Source organism: Glycine soja, chromosome 10 (assembly GCF_004193775.1).
Source record: "Glycine soja cultivar W05 chromosome 10, ASM419377v2, whole genome shotgun sequence".
In the NCBI taxonomy this organism is placed as follows: Eukaryota; Viridiplantae; Streptophyta; class Magnoliopsida; order Fabales; family Fabaceae; genus Glycine; species Glycine soja.
In genome coordinates, this window is record NC_041011.1 from 42,852,080 (window position 1) to 42,874,287 (window position 22,208).

Below are 22,208 nucleotides of genomic sequence, written 5' to 3' on the forward strand. Positions count from 1 at the left end.
AAATAAATTATGAAGATCAAAACTCGTCACAAATTAAAAACTAACATTTCTTATTTGGTTAACCCTATTGTGAGGGATTAAAAAAACATTTCTCTAAGATTAAAAAAAATAATTTAAAAAACTAAAAACATATTTAAGTTGAACCTAATAATTGAGGTGATTTAAATTGATATGTGATTTTATGTTTTGATCCAAGATATGTTTGATACTCGATATTAAGTCCGCTTGAATCCAGCATACCTGTCTTATCACTTTTCTTTAGCAAGAGTAAGCAGCATTTTTAGAAAGAGTAACCCTAAGGGTGATCTATCTGTCAATTTTTATACACTTTTCTATTATTACATCCAAAAAACCAAACTTAGTGTTGAAATAATTTATGACAGTAATTAATTCCTACAAAACAAAACACCAATAAATATAATAAAATTAATATCACACATCAGCACCGTAATGTTTGATGATTTAAAAAAAAATTAGAGGCTAAAAAAATAATTAACTCTTTCTTAAAAATAATAGCCCAGTGCAAATTGTACGCTAGGCAACACTTTCCAAACACAGGCTTTCATGGCCCATTTTATTTGAAAAGTTCATTTAGGCTTCACTAGCCCAACCAGTCTCTGCCCAATAATATATCATAGGCATACACCAAAGCTCTCGAATATTTATTTAATTTTTATAGGTATAGAAATTACTAATACACTCTCCCTCCTTTTCCGATTTTATAATTTTTCATCCCAAAATACCCTGATTTCCAGAAATTAATCAAAAGAGAAATAGGGTTCATTCATTTGCGTCCTAGTTGCTTTGCAATGCATAGATCACAAAGCAAAAACAACAAAGACTCACTGTCTTACTCCACTTTTTTCAATCATTGTGCTTCTAGAACAAGATCATGATTTTGATTATTATGGGAATAGTAGTAAGAAGGAGAGCAGAGACAGCCAAGGTAGGCATTATTTCTTTATTTGGGGCTTTTTTGTTTATATAAGAGATAAGATGTTTCATTATTTGGATTTCAATTGTAAGCTAGTGAGTGATTGGGTGAGCTTAGAATTAACTATAAGTGTACTGAGGATGCTTTCATGAATAGGTAGGGGAATTGCAAATTACAGCAATGGGAATGTGCATAAAAGGGAGGTAAAGGTAAATTTATTGAAGAAGAGGAGTTGGTCTCAAAACAATTACAAAGAGAAGAAGAGCAATTTTAATGGGACATACATGGGGAGGATCCATAGGAGAGCATATTCAAAGTACAATGAGTCAAAGAGGCGAAAAGGGGAGTGTAATTTTTTTGGAACCAGGGTATTTTAGGGGGGAAATTATAAATAAAAATAAAGAGGGAGTGTATTAGTAAATAGCATCTGCCAATTTGTTTTTTCTTTTTATCCTACTTTGGTGCTTTTTCTAATTTCGTTGGGCCAACTTAGAGCCCAAAAATCTTATAATGGCATAAAAAGTTCGATGTCTATTTGAACCAAAAAGAAAAAAATAAATTGAAAAGTAGGTACAAATGTTTCAACAAAAATCAAGAGCTAAAAACCAAAATAATAAAGAATCATTAGTCTTGACAGAAAAGCAAAAATGGTAGTCTTAACATATTCCACTTCAAAATAAGAATAACAAGGAAGAATAAAAGTTGTCAATTCAATTCAATCTCCAGAAATTGAAGGCAAAGTTTCATCGAGCCTTAACAATTAACTACAAGATAATGGAGACAATTTGAATGAGATAATATTTGATTGATCAAAACCAACTAACACTAAAGTTAATATTTCAAGTAAAAAAGAAAACATCAGATAAAGAAATATTATATTTTAATTCAAACTAAACTTTTATCATATGACATAACTATAAAGGGGATTTCGGCAAAAAAAAAAAAAAAAACTATAAAGGAGACAAAAATTTCAATTTAATAAGAGTCTATAAAGGATATCACAAGAAGAAATTTCATAATTAACTGCTAGCATTAATCAAACTATGAAAGCATATATTCATTCGATTCCTTTTTAAGTGTCTATTTTGTGGATAATGTTTGTTCTTAATTATTTGTCATTTTTAAAGTTCAAGATACCATTAATTTATTTTATTTAATTATATCCTTATTTTTCATCCAATTTTTAATTAATTTGCACATTTATTATGAAAGTGGAAATAAAAAATAGCTAATATGTATTTATTGTGGGGATAAAGATGAAAGAATAAAACAAAAAACTTCATAACTATTTAAAAAAATACATTTTTTAATTTTTATGCAAAACCTTAAAAAGACTAAAAAAGAATAGAAAGGTACCACTTGATTACTCAAATGTTCCTTCTGTAATGTATTGCTCGTCTTATCCTCCAACGTCCATAGTTAAGCAAAATAATTGTATTAGTGTGAGCAGTGAGAAATGACATTAGACATGACGATGACATAATATCCATTACTCTCATTCTAGTGGACATTGCCATCAAATAACATCTTCTTAGTGGTCGAACTTTACGAGAATGTCAAATAATTCCAACCATTAAAGCGACACGAAGTTGATCACCCTTCACATTTACGTTCTTTTTTTAATCTAGTATAGCAAAAAGAAATCACTTTCTTTAATCAAGATATTTTCGCCTTGATGACGTGATCATTGCTTGAAAAATCATCACTTCCGATGAAAGAAAATGTTTCACCATGTTAAAAAAAGTTAATTAGAAGCTGTAGCCTGTAGGTCAATTTTCCTCTTTAATTAGTACGTGTTTCTATGGGTGTTTATATCATTTGATGAATTCCATTTTAACTAAAATTTTAAATATATTGAGTGAATTATTTTTAACGCAAATTTTTTAATATAATTTGATGATGAAAATTAATATGAATGTTTTATTTAAGCGTAAAATTGTTCTTCTTTTTACTTTATGTGTGTTTTAAAAATCATAATAATAATAATAATAATAATAATAATAATAATTATAAATATAATTTAAACTTTGTTGCAAACATAGTTAACTTTATTATTATATTCAGTTGTTAGTTTTACAAATAATGATTTAAAATGCACTTTATCCTTTTTTTAAGTAAAATTTAATGCATGTTTTATTATTGTACATGTATCTATATCCTCATATATATATATATATATATATATATATATATATATATATATATATTATATATTTTGTCAGAGATCATGAGTATTTTTTAACTCAGAATCAAAAACTAATTTCATTTGTAAGATATGATTGTCATTAATATAAGAGAATCTTTTAAACGATAAAAATTAAACACATAACTTTTTATAAAATAAATAATTCTCAATCATGTGACGCAATAGAATCTTATATTATTGTGTTAACCCTTTGAGGTATCTACATATCACTTTAAATGTATTTTTTCTTAGCTCATGCTGTCATCATAAACTTAAGCAACTTAGTAAACAAACTTTTTAAATCTAACCCTAAAATGCAAATTTGAACTATTTATCAGTTAATTTGCCGCCTTTTTATAAGTAAAGGAAATTTATTAAAAATAAGTACAAAGGCTACTCAAACCCATGTTCATCAACCTGAAAGCGTTGAGTACATGTAGATACATGATAATGGATTCATACACCATGGTAAAAATAAAAAATCAACCTTAGAGTTGAACCAATATCAAGACCCCACCTTAATCAAGTCTAAGAGTACCTTACATTTACCATTTAAATTCTTTCAACTTATGTAATTTGACCAATAAACTTAGTTTGATGAATATTTCGTTTCCCTTAAAAAGTACCTTACACACTTACAATTTGACCTAAAATCAAGTTTCACAATTAAAAGCAAATCGAAGTTTGCTATTGTAATATCACTTTACAGAATAAAATCCATTCAAATTTAAGTTTATAAACTTTAATCCAACTTTATCTTCTTTATTATTAATTCCTTTTTGATATATCCATGTGCTAATATTAAATTTATACATGCACATTAAACAACTAAAAATTGCAAATAATCTTGAATTAAAGAAATAAAAAGTGGAACATTAGGTAGATATCTTTGAATTAGAATCTGGTGAAATAAGTGGAGCATTATTAACTTAAGCACAAATAGGACGACAGTGGTAGAGCATACAGAAATATTTAATAAGAAAACTTCATTAGTGATGTAAACGAAATGGATGTTTTGGTAGAGGAAGTACTTAATTAGGGCTTCACTGTAGCCGCAACTCAAACACATATATAGGTGGAAATGTGAGTATGTTTGTGTGTGGAGAAAATGAAGCTGCTACTCAGAAAGAAAGAAAGAAAAACCGACAACAGACCTGCCTGCGGCATGTTTTATCTCATTCAGATTAGCTTCGTATATATGATCAAGTGTGTGTGGAAAACTATGTGCAAACGGAAACATACACCAGGTGGCTCGCTGCCGTATCACGTAATAATGACACGTGAAAATGCAATTTAGATTTATTTTTTTATCAACAAAACAAATGTTAATTTATTAGTTTTTGATAGAAATGTCAATTAGAAAAATTCAATCCCATAATCTCTTTCATCTTTAATTTTCTTTTACCTTTATCCTTCTTCAAGCACTTGTTCCATCAATCTTATATTTCCTTCAGCACAGCCTAGATTGATTAAGACTTCGTGCATTTAACTTCTTTTGGCGTATTACTTTTGCTAACTATGAGGTTTTGGGTTGGTCTGCAATGGACATATCGTTGTCTGTTGGGTAGCTGAGGTGGAGTACTCATACTCAATTACTCATATACTCTTTTTGTAACTTTCGTGCTAGCTAGTTTTTCTGAATTAGGCACAGCTTGTGCTTACTTCAATATTTTATAACATCTTGCTTAAAAAATAGTGATGTAAATTAAATGAGCCTTCATGAATTAATTGATCAAATATATTTAATCAATTAATAAGCACATTAAGTTTTAATTTTGTTTCGGTAGCTATAAAATCTCACATCATTTAGAAGTTGAGATCACAAATTATTTATAAACATCATTTCTTTTCAATCTATCGAGACATCTTTTACAATGATAAAACTCTAACAATTATCAGATACCTAAGCAGATAATACTTTGAGGACTTTAAAATTACATGTGAATTTGAAATCAAAATAAATTAATTTAAACTTAATTAATTACCTAAATAAGTTAAGCTTTAGGCATGTAAAATTAAAAATTCTTCAAAACCTTTTGTGCATATTCAATTACAATAAAATTATATAAGAAAATATAATACTTTTTTAACTGATAAGTGTCACATTTTAAAAAAATTGTCTCAAAATAAGTGTCATATTTAACTTTTCAACGTAATATTAATTATTTTTCTCCACTAATACTCTTAATATATATCACTTTAACTTTTCAATGTAATATTAATACTAATGTTAGTTTTATAATATTATCACTCTCATACATATTATATTGAGAGAAAAAACTATGCATTAACCATGTGAAATAATTTTATATTATCTAATTACAACTCATCATGATATCATGTAGGTTAATCTTTATAATAATTATCTTTAAAATTATATCAACAATAATTTATAATTAAATAATGGTCTAAAATCATATTTTATTCTCATGATTATTATACTCTATTAGATTCATTATTATATATATTATATGTTTTGTATATATATATATATATATGTTATTTATATAATAAATATTGAGGGATCTTATCATCTCACGTTGCTTTTTAATTCAATTCTTTCTTAGAATAAGAAATATATTGAACCAATAATAGAATAGAATAAGAGGTATGTTAAGTATTAGCACCATAAATAACTTGTTACAATATGCATATGATAGGATAGGACCTATATATATCAAGCATATCTTGGTTACCAAACTAATAATTAATTGCTAGCATTTTTCGGTGTATACTTTTTAGTGTATATATAATAGCAGTAACAAAGTTAAAATCTAACATTTTGTGCAAACTATTTTAACTCCCATCATTAAATTGACCTAGTGAGATAATCTTTCTGTGTGTATATATATTTCTATAGAAAAATATCTTACCGTTACAGCCTTAAACAATTTAAGTTTTTCTTGAGTTTAGTCTCTGTAGATAGTGTAGAACATATCCATGGTGAATCCTTTCGACCTTTCCTATATATTATCAAACTATAGTATAATTGAAGACTTATATAATATACAAACATTATTTTTTTATCCCAAAAATCTATCTCCGCACAATTAGAACTATCATCTGTATACTTCATTCCAATTAGACCTTCAGACGTTTACTCACTTTCTAGTATAACTTATAAAAATAATAAAGTAAATAAACAAGTATGCAAGTAGCATTTTTTTAAAATAAACAACACATATTATAACATATACTTATTAATTAATTATTCCGAAAGCTAATGGTGAGAATTGAAATAGGGGGAAGGTCTTAATCATCAAATACTAATAATGTTTTCCGGCTCTTTCCTGACAATTTATCAATCATAAACTGTGTGCATCTTATAATTCCAATTTACTATATCAAGCTAGCTAATTTTAAAAAACGTACCAAACAAACAAAACTTATTTTATACGAAAGATAGACAGAGATGTGTTGAATTGAATAAATAAATAATTAAATAAGTTCGTAATTGTCATGAGTCTTCTCGTTAGTGGTTGATTGGGAGCCACTAATATATATGAAGCCAATAAATGATAGTTTAGGAAGAGAACAAAAGGGGCGAGGAGCAAAACAGACTAAGATACCTGTGGAATAATTTAGAAATTAATAGACCATTGTTTTAGTACCACTGTGTATAAGATAATGACATGCATGCTATAAAATGGGTCGTTTCTTTAAAAAAAATATGCTGCTCATGCTACAGTCACAAAGGCTAATAATTCATCAGGAGACACATGTTTATTCAAAAAATGGCAAACAATCTCAACTCTTTTTTTTTAGGTGATCGAATGCGAAGAAATCTGGCATTTTGACCAACAATTAAAAGAAAGTGAAAACATCTGATATTTGTTCACTAAAGACATGTGTGATCTATGCATGTCTTGTCAATACTAATGTTCCGAGTCAGCTATACTTTTATAAAATCCAATGAAAAAATAGTGTGATTACATTTATAACCAAATGTTTCTTTGTTAATTTATTTGATCATGATCGATCGAGTCTATTAATAATTAGTAATAAATTACACTTTTATTTTCACTAATATTCTTATCTAGACTCAACTATTGGTTTTGCATTTTGAATGAATTATGAACAGTGTTTGAATAAAATTTTCGTAAGTATTTATCGCAAGGTAATAAAAAGGTAAAATAAATTACATTTGTTCTATATATAATTAAGTTAAATTAACTTATATATACACCCCACTTATCAATTAAAAAAATTTGAATGAGTATATATATATATGTAAATGTTCAAATTATATGATATAACTTTAATAACTATTATATTATTTGTAATGTTATATATATATATATATATATATATATATATATATATATATATATATATATATATTAATTCTAATAAAAAGCTTAATTTGTTTTATTTTATTGTTTTTTTGTAAGTATTTATGAGAAAAATTATCCAAACTATTAAAAAAAATAGTACAAAGAACATAACTCAAACAATCTAAACACCACCGTGGCCATTAATTAATACACGCTATCCTATTGGAATGCATGACGGAGAAAGTAACACTATATTGAACTGGTGCTGCATAAAACCCAAACATAAAGTTTTACATTCCATGACAAAACAGAGATGAAAACTCTACCCGTCAACGCTTCCGGTAATTCGACCGGGCACATATAATGGTTCCAAAGACCAAACCATTAGGTTATTCTTCAATAATCACACATCCTACGTACCCTTGGAATTTTCTAATTTTCCACAATTTAATTAACTCGGGGATTACATGCAATTAACTTACATAAAACCATGTAGGTATGGTAATTAATTTTAACCATTGCTTTTCTTTTTTTTTATCATACCAAACAGCAGAAAAGATCTCATTCACTACTTACCAGCTAATTGACTTTAGACGCCACCTTAATTTGGTGATAAAATATATTTGCACTGAAACTGTATACTTGTGTATGACTAAAAGGTGACTAAATTTCTTACAGACGTGTCGATTCCAGAATTCATACATATAAACTAAACATTAGAATACATTTAATGAGAAAATATTCTAAAACACAAAAAAAAAAGCCAATTATTAGTTTCTTACGGACGTGATAAATAATTTCGATTCCCGAATTCAAACACATGTTTAGTAACTACATTTTAAAATAAATAGTTTTTAAAAATTCTCTCGAAAATGTATACTATTTTCCCCTTCTAAATAAATTATCTTTCTTTAGCGTATGTATATGTGGAGTGGACATGCATGAGAAAAATATTTTTTAACGAAAAAGAGAGGAAATGCATGAGAAAAACCCTAATCCCTAAACAGCTATATATCAATTGTAAAAAATTTAAAAATAAATTAAAGTCACATAAAATTTAAAACTAACACTACTTTTGCAAAACTCGCTATTTTAATGTTGACTATTTATAATAAGATTTTTTTTTCTCTTGTATAAAAAAATCAATTATCAATGATTTTTACAAGAAAATTCAAGGAAATGGTACTTAATTATTGACACTGCGAGAATTCATTAATGGACTCAACAAATTGAATAACCTTTTTTTTTTTTACATTCATAACTCAAGATAATTGACTTCAACAAATTGAATTATTTAATTATAAAATTCAATAATAAAAAAAAAGATTATAGTGATAGTGTTGAGTCATCATGTAAACCAACCTAGCTGAGCTTAATTCTGTTGAAAACCCAACATATTTATTTGCAGGGTTTAAAGTTTAAACAACTTATAGGCAATGACGTAGTGAATTAAAGAATAAAATAGTCAAATACTCCATGCTTGAATATAAAATTTAATGTTTGAGTTTATGTAATGCATGGTGTAAAATATATTTTTAATTTAATATATAATTATAATTATTATATTTATAGCTACCAGATATACGATGGGTCAGCATGAGAACCAGTGAACCACCTAAACTTTAGAACGAATGAAAAATATTTGGTTTCATATAACGACTATTATCGTGCAACATTTTATTATACTAGCAAGTAGCAAATGTAATTTTATTCCACCAAATAGTAATGTACTAACTCACAGTGGTACTAATATGACGTAAGTAAATAAAGATAGACCTGTAAGGATGATGCAACGCTTGATAACTTTGGTATAAAATCATTTGTTCGAGTAATATTCAACTAACATTACTCACCATTCACGAGAACCTTGATCTACCACTTCCAATTAATTTTTCTTCAATCATTTCATCAATTTATTGTATTTTTATGTACGCGCGTGCTATTATGCCTCGTTTGCCTCTGACTTCTCTTGATTATTGTTTTTTTTTAAAAATTTAGATCATTATTCATACTCTTCGCAACAACTAGCTAAGGTCATTCTCATTATTTCTAACGTGAACAATTCCTCACATGCGTATAATATTCATATATTTATATATAAGTACGACTGATTAAAATTTTGAAATAACATTAAAATAGTTTTAAAATAAATTTTGTTTTTTTGACAGATAAAATAAATGTTAATTAGTTGTATTAAATATATATCTGATCAGAATTCCTTCATAAGCACATGATTTTTTCTTATAAATACAAAAAATAAAAATAAAGCAGCCGCCTTAGTACTTTGTACTTACGTACTATATATTTGTCGTTATTCTATCGCGGAATACAAATAAACCTCCCCTAACCCTATCCCAGTGACACATCGAGAGTTTGGAATATCTTGTTAGACCGAAAAGCTTCTCATCAAATTCAATTACCAATAAAGCCAACCATCTTTATTTGATTTAGGTAATTTTATAGTAAAAATATTTATTACTTATTTTTTTGGTGAAATAAAAAATACTTTTCTAATTAGTTTTTGGAGAGAAAAAACATAATTTTTAGATTTATACAAGAATTGAATTTAAACTTTAGGTATAAAATAATTATTTAAAAGAAATATTTTTTACCAAATTATGAATTTTAATTTATTTAAATTCACTTTTCACTGAAAATATTTATGATCATAAATAAAATAAAGACTTCTAATAATTATTGGATCTATCATGTTCATCTAATCCAATGGACATATTAAAAAAATTCTAATCCAACGAACACTTCTAATAAATACTAACAAAAAAAAGAAGATTTCAATTTCACTATTTTTAAAGTAAAAGTAAAATAGTTTATATGGGATTTTTTTACTAACCCAATTAAAAATAAGGTTAAACAATCTTATTTTATGTGGTCCAATGAAATTACACTTATTTGTTTATATTTTTATGTATAAAATATTATGTAATTTTATTGAACCACCTAGAATGAAATTGTTTAATGTCATTTTTAGTTAGGGGGCACTTATATCACTCATTATATGAAAAAAAAATTAATATTATTTGGTACAAATAGTAATAACTTATACTTCTTAATCAAGTAATTTAGAGTTTAAATTTTGATTAGTTTTTAGATATGAAATAAATTATATTAAGAAAAATATTTATTTTAGGTATTTTAGGTATTCATGATTCTTGATAAAGATTAATTAATACTTATGGTAAAAACAATTTTGTATCAATAATATCATCCGAAAAAAAAATTATGATAAAAAACATATATGGTTAGTTTTGTAGATAAAAAATATGGAAACGATTGGTATGAAAAAATAAGACGACATAAGAGAAGGCTCACACACCGTTGGTCATTTGGAATCCGTGAATGTTGTTGGAAATTAAAGTGAAGCCAAAATTGGCTAGGTGGTCTTCAATGACTGCTTCTTCAATTTACAGCAAGCAGGTGTGATTGGATAGTGCGTTGAGAGAAAGAGAAGTAAAATATTAATGATTGCCAGTTAATTAACTAATATATGCCTTTGCATATTCTGTTTCCAGATTCTACCCAACTTCAGAAAAAGATAATCAGCAAAACGCGAAAAAGATCCAATTCCTGTAGTGTGCAAGACTCAGTGAATGGTACCAATAGCTTTGCCTTAATAATTCTTTCTTGAAAAAGATCGCGCATTACATGATATTTTTGTTTACGGGTTACATTGTCGGTACTTGTATAGTTGTATAAAATTAAAATAAATAATTATTTTCGTTTTTAAATGTATATAATACTTATAAATTTATTTTTAAAAGATGAGAATTTTAATTTTAATCTCTAAAAATAAAAAAATATGATAAATTTATTTATTCGTTAATTTTTGTCCATAAGCGTTAATAAAAGAACATACCTGATAGATTTAGAGATGAAAATAATTATTTACTTAAAATATAATTTAATTTTTATTTATTTTATTTTTTAATAGTTACAAGTATAACATTATAATAAATATTTAATTACCATATATGATAATTAGTATATTGCTTTGAAATTCGAATTTTCATGACGAATTTATTCGTGGACGAAAATAATTATTTACCATATATAATAATTAGTCTTTACATATTTTTTAGTGTTTACTAATTTATGTTAGTGGCTTTGCTTTTAGAATGCATCTTATTCCCACTTTCCAGCACAGCGATTTATATCTATATTAATATTTTTTATTTAAAAGTATTGATTTTATTTATAAAATATTTCAGCTCCACAAAAGAAAAGTACTCGAATTTAAGTTCATGTTTACTGTTTTTATAAGAATTGAATGATCTCTCTATCACTATCTCTCTTTTTATCAAAGCTCTTTTAAGATGTTGAAGAGAAAACGATTTCGTTTGACAAATTCCATTTAAATTTTTGCAAACATATATGTTGGTTTGAAGTTGAAACTACTAACTTCGCTTGATGATAATCATGAAGTCCCTGTATTAACATGTTTTCGTTCCTGTTTTGGATTGGAACAATTTGTTCAAAATTATGGCTCTCATGTAATATTGGAGATGAAGATTCATGTATTGGATGAGGAGAGAATGCGTAAAATTAGGAGAAAAAGAGGAACAAATATTGTAATAATTAATGTCTAAAATATCTTCAACGAAAAAAGAAAATATTGTGAACAAAAATAAACTTTTAACAAAAAAAAAATCTAAAAAAGTTTCAAGAATATTGTTAGATGAGTGTAATATTTATACACTTCACTAAAAATATACTGAAAATCTAAATTATAAAAGATAACTTTTTTACTATAGAAGAATCTTTTAAAATCCTACTACATCTCCTTATCCTTAATCTTTCCAAACCAATTTGTACAAGTTCACACTTGACAATCCCCTATATATAAAGATAATTAATTATTTATTTAGATGAATTAAATATATTTAACTTTTGACATTCATAGTATATGTAGCATATTCCAATACTCCATTGTCCAGTCCCCCTTCATATGTTCATCTTCAGAAGAGTTGTTGTGAGCAACTTGAAGTTAATTACTATGTTTTGCTTAACAGCTTTTATGCAATCCAATCACGTCCTCCACTTGATTCAAATGTCCGAAGAAGCAGTCTAGTCAACTATCGCTCTTTGTGTTGTATGGTTACATATTATAATCAATAGTCATCTTTGGTAACAGTTGGTAAATAGTCTAATTATAACCACCAAGGACCAACTAATAACATACTATTAAAACGCTGATTCCAACTTTAGATTCTCATTTATAATTGTAAAATGTATTTTTCTTTCCTTCATTTTCATTTTCTGCACATTTCTATTTTTTTTAAAATGGAATTTTAAGGTGGAAGCCAACCCGGTGCACTCTCTCTCAGTCTTTCTCTCGCGGTGACAGCGATAGATCCAACCCACTCCAAAATTTTCTATATAAATCCAATTTCTCGCGCACACACTCTCTGGCTTATAACTTAACACTCTTTCAGCTATTCCACGTTAAATCATGGAACCGCCATTGCAGCAAAAATCGCCGCAACCGCCACCACGAACCGCCACCATCCTCGGGAAGTACCAGCTGACGCGCTTCCTCGGCCGCGGAAGCTTCGCCAAGGTCTACCAGGGGAGATCCCTCGTCGACGGCTCCGCCGTCGCCGTGAAAATAATCGACAAATCGAAAACCGTGGACGCCGGCATGGAGCCACGTATAATCCGCGAGATCGACGCCATGCGCCGCCTCCACCACCACCCTAACATCCTCAAAATCCACGAGGTGCTCGCAACCAAGACCAAGATCCACCTCGTCGTGGAGCTCGCCGCTGGCGGCGAGCTCTTCGCCAAAATCTCCCGCCGCGGAAAGCTACCGGAGTCCACCGCGCGCCGCTACTTCCAGCAGCTCGTTTCGGCGTTGCGGTTCTGCCACCGCAACGGCGTGGCCCACCGCGACCTGAAGCCGCAGAACCTCCTCCTCGACGGCGACGGAAACCTCAAGGTCTCCGACTTCGGGCTCTCCGCACTGCCGGAGCAGCTCAAGAACGGCCTCCTCCACACCGCCTGCGGCACGCCGGCGTACACCGCGCCGGAGATACTCCGCCGGAGCGGCGGCTACGACGGGTCCAAGGCCGACGCCTGGTCCTGCGGCCTCATCCTCTTCGTCTTCCTTGCCGGACACCTCCCGTTCGACGACACCAACATTCCGGCGATGTGCAAAAAAATTTCCCGACGAGATTACCAGTTCCCGGAGTGGATTTCAAAACCAGCCCGTTTTGTTATCCACAAATTACTCGACCCGAATCCGGAAACCCGAATTAGCCTGGAGTCCCTGTTTGGGAACGCGTGGTTTAAGAAATCACTAAACCCGGAAACGGCGGAAGAAAACGCGTTGGGGCTGAGTTATGTGAAGAGTAGTTATAATTACGAAGGGAGTAAAAAAAGTTCGGGAGTGACAGCGTTTGACATAATATCGATGTCTTCGGGTTTGGATTTGACGAGGTTGTTCGAAACGACGTCGGATTTGGGGAGTAAAAGAGAGAAGAGGTTTAGTTCGAGTGCGAGAGTTGAGGTGGTGGAAGAGAAAGTTAAGGAAGTGGGTGGGGTATTGGGGTTTAAGATTGAGGTTGGGAAGAGTAACGGTGCAATTGCTTTGGTGAAAGGGAAGGTGGCTTTGGTGTTTGAGGTGCTTGAGATTGTGCCTCATGAACTTCTTTTTGTGGCGGTTAAGGTGGTGGAGGGTGCGTTGGAGTTTGAGGAACATCATTGGGGGGATTGGAAAGATGCCTTGCAAGATCTCGTGCTCTCTTGGCACAACCAAGAATCGTGATCATCAGTTAATGATAGGTATAGTTAGTTCTTCTCAAGTGAAGGATCTACATGAGGTTTGATGTTGAAGGACTAATTGCAGAACATGACATGCACACTCACATCGTGCTCGTCCTGATGAGAAGAAACAAACAAGGTTGATGATGCTTGTTTTGTGATTTGATTTTGATTTTGTGTTGAAGCTTAGTTATAGGTGTATTAATTTATATATGATGGTTTGAAAAATAAAAGTTGTTGTTATGTATACATGAGAATGGTGGCTAAATGTATTCAATTCTCCGTTTTGAGTTCATAGAAAAAAATTGTGTTTCTATCGTTGTTAATTGGTTAATATGATTATTTTATTAGATCCCAGTCCTACGTACTGTACACACTTTCCTAGTGCCTACTACTTACGAAAATTACTCGTCAACTTTATTTTGTCAGTACATGTATGATGAAAGCTTATGCATGCACAAAGAAATCATTCCATATATACCAATAAATATCTATTGGTTGATGAATTTTACATGTTTATTATAAAAATGAAGTTTGAACAAAATTAACAATTGTTAAAGTATTGATAATTTTTTTGTAGTAAAAAAAGTATTGATATTTCTTATAAGATTTAACTACTTGATTCTTATATACAATTTTTACATTTTAACAATCTTTATATTTTTAAAAATTAGTCAGTTTAGTTCCTATATATGCATACACAATTTTTAATTGTAAGAAGTTAAAACACACACATATATATATAAGGATTAAAATAAGTTTAAAGGTGTAAATATAATTTTAGGTATAAAAATAAAAAAGTAAAAGGTATGCCGTACATAGAGCAAATAATTAAGTAACTAAATTTAATAGAATATGTACAGTTATTCTGGCAAGCATGCAGTCTCATGCATGCAATAATAATTCAAGACAAAATTAATGTTTTAAGAAAATAAACAGTTCTCTAAATATTGGAGAAAGGAGAGTGGATCCTAACTATAGAATCTAATTTTTTTACAACATACTTCCTTCATCTCAAAATATGTATCATTCTAGGTTATTTATACAGATAATAATAATAATAAATAAATAGATAAGAATAGCAATTTTATAAATATAACATTATTAAATAAATGAAAGAAAGTAGAATTAGATTGTTAGTATTATATTAAAAAACTAAAATGAAATCTATTGGAAGTATTAATGAAAAATAATAATATCCCCATCTCATCTTCGTTAAGCACCTCAAGAATTTTTTGTTTGCACTAAGTGAAAATTTCAGTGTTTTTTAATTCAATCAAAACAATCAACTAAAAATTATACAAACATATACAACAAAATCAATAATTAATCCCAGATCTGAATATTCGAAGAAAAAAAATCCAAACTCAAATCAATATCAATAAAATAGTAAAATCAAAGATTTGAATATCGTTTCTTGCCTAACAGCGACAAATATTGATGGTCCTCTCGCGATGTGAAATCTCGACAAAGAGCAGAGAGATCTGCGGAGAGATCCGACTTCCCTCTAATCGGTATCGCCACCGTTCTCCTCTGTGTTTTCTCCTCCCGCTTTGACGGACAGTGGTGGCGACGTCTATGGCCACCACTCTCCTCTGTGTATGGTTGTTGGAAACAGAGGAGAGGGCATTTTTGGATTTGAAAAAAAATGAAAGCGTTAGTTAACGACGTTACAAGAAGTCAGAAAAAAATTATTTTAATTTGCTAAAAAACAAAATATTCATTGAACAGTGGAAAGGAAATGAAAATTTAAAAAAATATTATAAATTTGAAATTTTTTATATTATTTTAATTTAAATATATATTTCATAACAGAAGCTTCTTCTTGCAGGAAAGGGACATGTGGCTTGGTATATAGTCGGTTGAATCTAAGAGAGTTATTGGGAGCTGCAAAGTGGGAAGGTCCTAAAGGCCAAGTCTTGCAACTTTCAACGGCTAGGCATGAATGTATATACTAATATTTTTTATTTATCAATCAAATTATTGTTCATAATTATATAATATTTGAAAGGAATTATCATCATGATCTCTCTCCTGGATGCCATAAAACAACAGCCTCAAAGAACTGCGGTTTAATTTTTGTGGGGTGGAGACTTGTTGAGAAAGATGCATGTACCCCACTACATCAATTATATAGAATATAGCAAAACCAGAATTTGTATATTCTACCAAACTCATGATAACCTATATGAATGGTGTAACCACCAAGTTTACGAATTTCAATACAAATTCATCAAGATAAAAAATAAAGATTATATTCATTGACAAAATTATTTTTGTCTTAAACATAATTTTGCCAAAACTAATTTTGTAACGAATTTTCAAACATGTTTTAAGTACATTTTTGTATGTATAAAATTTACTCGTATCATGATATCACTACACGTGATGAAGTGGAGAGCTAGTACTTTAAATAAATGTTATTTTTTTATTTTCAATTTTTTTGTAAAGCCAGGTTTTTTTTATAACAAGTGACGTTTTATTTTCTATTTATTGGAAAATAGAAATTAAAAAAATAGATTAGAAATTTAAGTTTTGAGACTAAAAATTCAATATATAAACAAAATTTTAGAAGTAATTAAAATTGAGATTTAAAATTTTAAAATATTAACATATAAAGAAAAATAAATATAAAATATTAATGTAAAATAATGGAAATAATTACTGGTTTAATTTTTTTAAAACATATAAAACCGAGAGCTATACAACCTATATATACTAGTGTTCCTTAAAAAAAAAAAGCTATATTGGTGAAATCATGTGGCATATGGGAAAAAAGAAAAATAATAAGTAACATATCATATTTAAAAATAAAGACCCAAATTTATAATTTTATAATCTATAAATAAATTGATTAAAAAATATAATTATAGACTTGTTAAGGGCCTCATCGTTTTGGAAAGAAAAAGGTACAAAGCTCCTCAAATTTATAAGAGTATTAAAATGATACATTTAGTCAAATTATCAAACTAGACATAGAAATTTAAAAACTTTTCGAATGGCTTACCAAGAACACTCACAAAGAAATAAGAATTCCTCTTGAAAAAAAAATATAAAACGTGATCAATCAAAGAAACTTATAAATTAATATTCGTTTGTTCATAAGTTGAGCATACTAAAAGTTTGTGAGGAGATGATTGATATCTTCCCATGTACACAATTTAGATATGAATTGAAAGATAATAATAAGGCATGCCACATTCTTACACAATTAACAAATCAATTACAATTTTATACAAATATGAAATAGATCGAGCACCTGTGAAAGTGAATTGATGTGAAAGAGTTTTAATCAGTCCTAACAATGGAGTACTCTCGAAGAAGTTGGTTTTTTTAGTAGATCTTTTGGGCTTTAATGTGGATAAACTATGTGATAGCAATAAAAATCTATATGGGGTCACATTTTTGTTTCGGTGTAGTTTCTGAATGCTTCGAGCTATGTTCATGGAAAGGCACACGTTTAATTACTTCGGTGCCGACATTGAACAAAGAAGAGATCATCTTGTAATGCCTCGCTGAAAACAACCAATTGAGGATATTCCTCCTTCAAGATAGGCACAAATTAAGATAGAAGATTAAGAGATAAAAAGAAGAATGTGTCTGTTTGTGTTAGTGATTTCAAGAACACCATTACAATATTTACAACTAGCCAACTAACTAATCTCATCTTTCTATTACTTATTATTTTTGGTCAAATCCTTTCTTGAGGACTAGATGTTAAGTTCACTCCCCCCACCACATTCATCGGATCCAATTAACTCATGAGCTAGACAATTTAAATCAAACTATCAAATCACAGGGTGTAACTCAATTCACAATATATGTTAAATTTATAAATTTATAGGAGAATATCTATATCTTACAAAACATATCATTAAGGATGAATAAAAAACTTTGAGTGTGATTAAGTTCTGAATCAACAATTATTTCCATAATCAAACTCGGACCAAGGGATTAAAATTCATAAAAATACCTCAAGATTTACAAAGTTAAAAATCTTAATTACAATGATTATAAAAAAATATATAAATCAAACTAATTATAATTGATTTAATTATCATACTTATCTCTTTCAACTTGTGCCAACTTTTATTTTTGGAGGAACCTGAAACAACCTAATCAATCAATAAACTATTTTTTTTAACTTTTAGACTAAAACATTTTAAACTTTTAGAACTTAATTTATTTATTTTTTCTTTTCCATCCATTTTTCTTACGGTCTTGTACTAAGTATCTTAATTTGATCATATTTGTTGTATAATTTTTTCATTATATTTAAGTAAAGAAGTTAATGATATACGTAAAATGATACATGTAGAAAAATAAATTATTAAGTAAAACAAATAATTAGCGCAAATGCTTGTTGGCACGAAGCAAATTTCTTATTAAACGTACGAACGTGACTTTTTTTTTTCCTATCACACGGTTCCCGTTTGTAATTTTTTTTTCTTTTCTTTTATATTGCAAATTCTTCTTTTTCTGACTTTTTTATTTATCAAAATTAGGTGATTTTATAAAATTATATATTAAATTTGGTGGTAAATCTTTTTTCCTTTTTTATAGTACAAATGCTTCTTTTTACAACTCTTTTTTTTTTATCAAATTAAGTAATTTTGTAAAATTATATTAAGTGATTTCAAAATTATTTATCAAACATGAATGATTTTAATATACGAAAATAATAATAATTGTCTATATAGACGATAATCACAACCGATGTAAAGTGACTTTTTTACATCACGCTAATGTAAAAAGTAATTTTTTTATGTGAAATTGTTCTTCTTGATTATTGGAAGTTTCAGATTGAATCAGGAATTTTTTTATTTTTTTTCTTTTAAAAATTTAATTACACATCAGAAATTGAATGTTTTTGTGCGATTTGTGTTATTTGGTTTCGTACAAATGGCATTTTGCAGAATAATTAGTTATTAAAAAAATTATCTGTACCTTCAATTAATATCAAATAAAATATTTATATACAATATATAATAAGTAAAGACATTTTTTTAAATATATTTAATAAAAAAATTTCATCGTGACTCCATGACCTAAATCAAATTAACCTTATCTTAATCGGGTTGGCTTAATTCATATTAAGTGGAAAAAAATTTAAATCCTAACCAATTAAACCAACCCAATTAAAATTGTTAAGTTCAAAATTAAACCAACCCTAACCTTATCTTAATCGGGTTTTATTTTTTTATAATATTCGAAGTATATTAAAGATTTTTTTTTAACCCTCCTCTTTCTAAACGAGTCTAGTTCTCTTTCAAGTTTCAATATATTATGTATAGAGTATAAGTTTACAATTAAATACGTACTTGTAAAAGTTATTTATAATGAAAAGGAAATATATCTAGCAAATGAGTATAAGCTTACAACTTGGGCTGGTTTATAAACCAATTGAGTAGAGTTATACATACTTCAAATTCAGTTAACTCGAAGTTAATTTATTTGATTTATGAATAAGTTTAACAAGTCAATTGAAAGTCTCAAAATTATATTTAAGTTGGTTGGATTAATTGTCAGACTTAATTACAGTTATTGGATTATTATACACAGATTTATCAAAATAGGTTGACTTTACGTTTTTCATGGGCTACGCAAGTAATATATCAATTTGAGCTCAAGCAAAATTGGGCTTGTACATCAAAGGTTACGAGCTGGGCTATAATAAAGAGTAGAGGCTTTTACTTTCTCCTTCCCTCTTATGCTTCCTGCACCTCCTAAAAACTTTAATGTGTATACTGTCCGATTGGGTTTTTTGGGGTGCTGGAAGCAAAAATTTTGGTACACGAAGTAATTCCCAGGAATAGATGGGTTGTAAATTCGTAGGCTATAGGAAGAAAAGAAAAAAAGAAAGGAACAAAGAAAAAGAAGTAAAAAAGGGTAAAGTTATAATTTTTTAAAACATATTGGGTGTAGAAGAAATTTGTTGGGTGTAAGAAGAATAACCCAAAATTCTAACCAATGTGTTAGAACTAACATAATGGCCCAGGGACTCATGAAGAGGACCGGGAAAGGGAAAAAGAACTATCATGGTGTAAATTCATTTTAATGTAATCAATGATATTATATATTTATTTGGTAGTCATAATAATTGTAAATCTCATTTTTGGGGTGTATATAAGAAACGAGAGAGATGACCAATAAGAACCTGACGCAAAAGAAGAAATGCATAGATGACAAAAAGTAATATTTAACCTTTATTAAAATTTGTTAGGACCATTGGTGATGATTCCCGAAATGAAAGAATATAAATTGGAAACGAAATTGCACTTTTACTATTTGAGTGGGGATAAAAAATGTTTAGGGAAAAAAAATCAAATAGGGAATACAAAAAAAGTTTTCAAGTAAAGAAAAAAAATGTTGGAAAATTTAAATAACATACTTTTTTGTTTCTGCATTGTTTCTATATATGAAATATAAACGAACGTGCTATATAAACTATTCAATTTAAACGTTAAGTTAAAAGAAAAACATACACATATTATCCTCTTTTTTTTGTTAAGATGATTAATTAGTTATGGAAAGATGACTTTTCTATCACATATTATTATTAATTGTTTACTACCGTAAATATAAAATCTAGTAGAACAACCAACACTGGACGTAAATCTCATTATATTTTATCATTTTTCTTTTACATGTAACATTATTTAGTCTTTTTTTTTCCATTTATTTATTCCCAACCGTAAACTTTAAAGAAACATCATGTTTACCTATGTTTGGTAATCTCCTCTAGGTTGAAAATTACAAGTGGCAACAGAAGCTGTAATTACAGTATGAAACAAACATAAACTTTTGTCCTATATATAAATCCGTGGCAGCGTGGTTCTGTTAGAACATCTAGTCAGTCAGTGGCACAAACTTCCATTGTTTGGTAGGTACCGTATACTACTTACAGTAAGTGGTGAATATTATGTTTCATTGGAATGTCTCACGTATCTCTCATGTTTGATTAATCAAATGTTTTAAGTTTTTTTCCTTATAAAAAAAGCATGTTTCATTAGAATCATGCGGAGCTACATTGGGTTGAGGTTCACTATTCACGTAATTTTTTACTTTCAAAACATGCTGCCTACTAAAACATTGTTACATTAGTTTATATAAATAAATAAAAAACTCAAAATAAGTTCCTTTACTTTCAAATAAATCTCACAACTTAAATGTTATTTTAGTCTTGAAAAGTATGTTAATATTTTTTTAAGAGATGTTAATATTATTATTTAAGTCATATAAGTTCTTTAATTTCAGATTAAAATAAGTGATGGATTGCAATTTATGAAGACCAAATTAGCAATTTACTCTGTTTTTTAAGATAACCTTTTTTTATTAATTATTTTTTTTCGAAATTGTAAAACAAAAAGTGAAATTTATTAAATAAGAAATAGAATTTAGATAATTTTATAAGTTATAGTAAATTTTAGTCAAAAAAAGTATGTTAAAGAATATATTCTTAATATTTCTCTTATATTAAATGATACTCTTGTTTACTATCAATATTCAATGTTTACATGACTTAATTAATAAACATAATATTGATTAATAATAAGTATAATTTATATGTTGCTTTGAAATTTTTAATATTGATTAATAAGTATTAAAAAAAGAATTATGCTTATCAATTAATATTATATTTGTTATTATGTTTGTTGTAATTTAGGTTTATTTTTAAGTATTTATTGTAATGTTATGTTTATAACCATAAAAAAAGGAGAGAGATGAAGATTAAATTATCCTTAGATGAAATAAAAGTTGGGATCTGTTTGGTTCAATCTATTTAGCAACTATGTTGCCAATCATATATTTTCGTCTCTTCTTACCACGTAGACTCTTTCATTAATAGTATGGACAAAAAGTTAACGAATTTATCTCACTTTTTTACATTAGGAGGCTAAAATTTAAATTTTCATCTTTCAAAAAATGATTTGTCAGCCTTCTATACACTTAAAAACAAAAATGATTATTAATCCTAAAATAAATCAAAATAATATCCATTATCAAATAGAACGTGACATCGGTGGTCCCCAGGAAA

At 28.3% G+C, this 22,208-nt stretch overlaps 1 protein-coding gene across 1 annotated transcript; it reads left to right on the plus strand.

Moving 5' to 3' along the window:
- The first annotated feature begins 12,698 nt into the window (after window positions 1-12,698).
- LOC114369769 (CBL-interacting serine/threonine-protein kinase 4-like) lies at window positions 12,699-14,520 on the plus strand. Its single transcript, XM_028327021.1, has one exon. It carries the CDS (start codon window positions 12,861-12,863, stop codon window positions 14,172-14,174), a length of 1,314 nt encoding a protein of 437 aa, XP_028182822.1. The 5' UTR covers window positions 12,699-12,860; the 3' UTR covers window positions 14,175-14,520.
- Window positions 14,521-22,208: the final 7,688 nt, after the last annotated feature.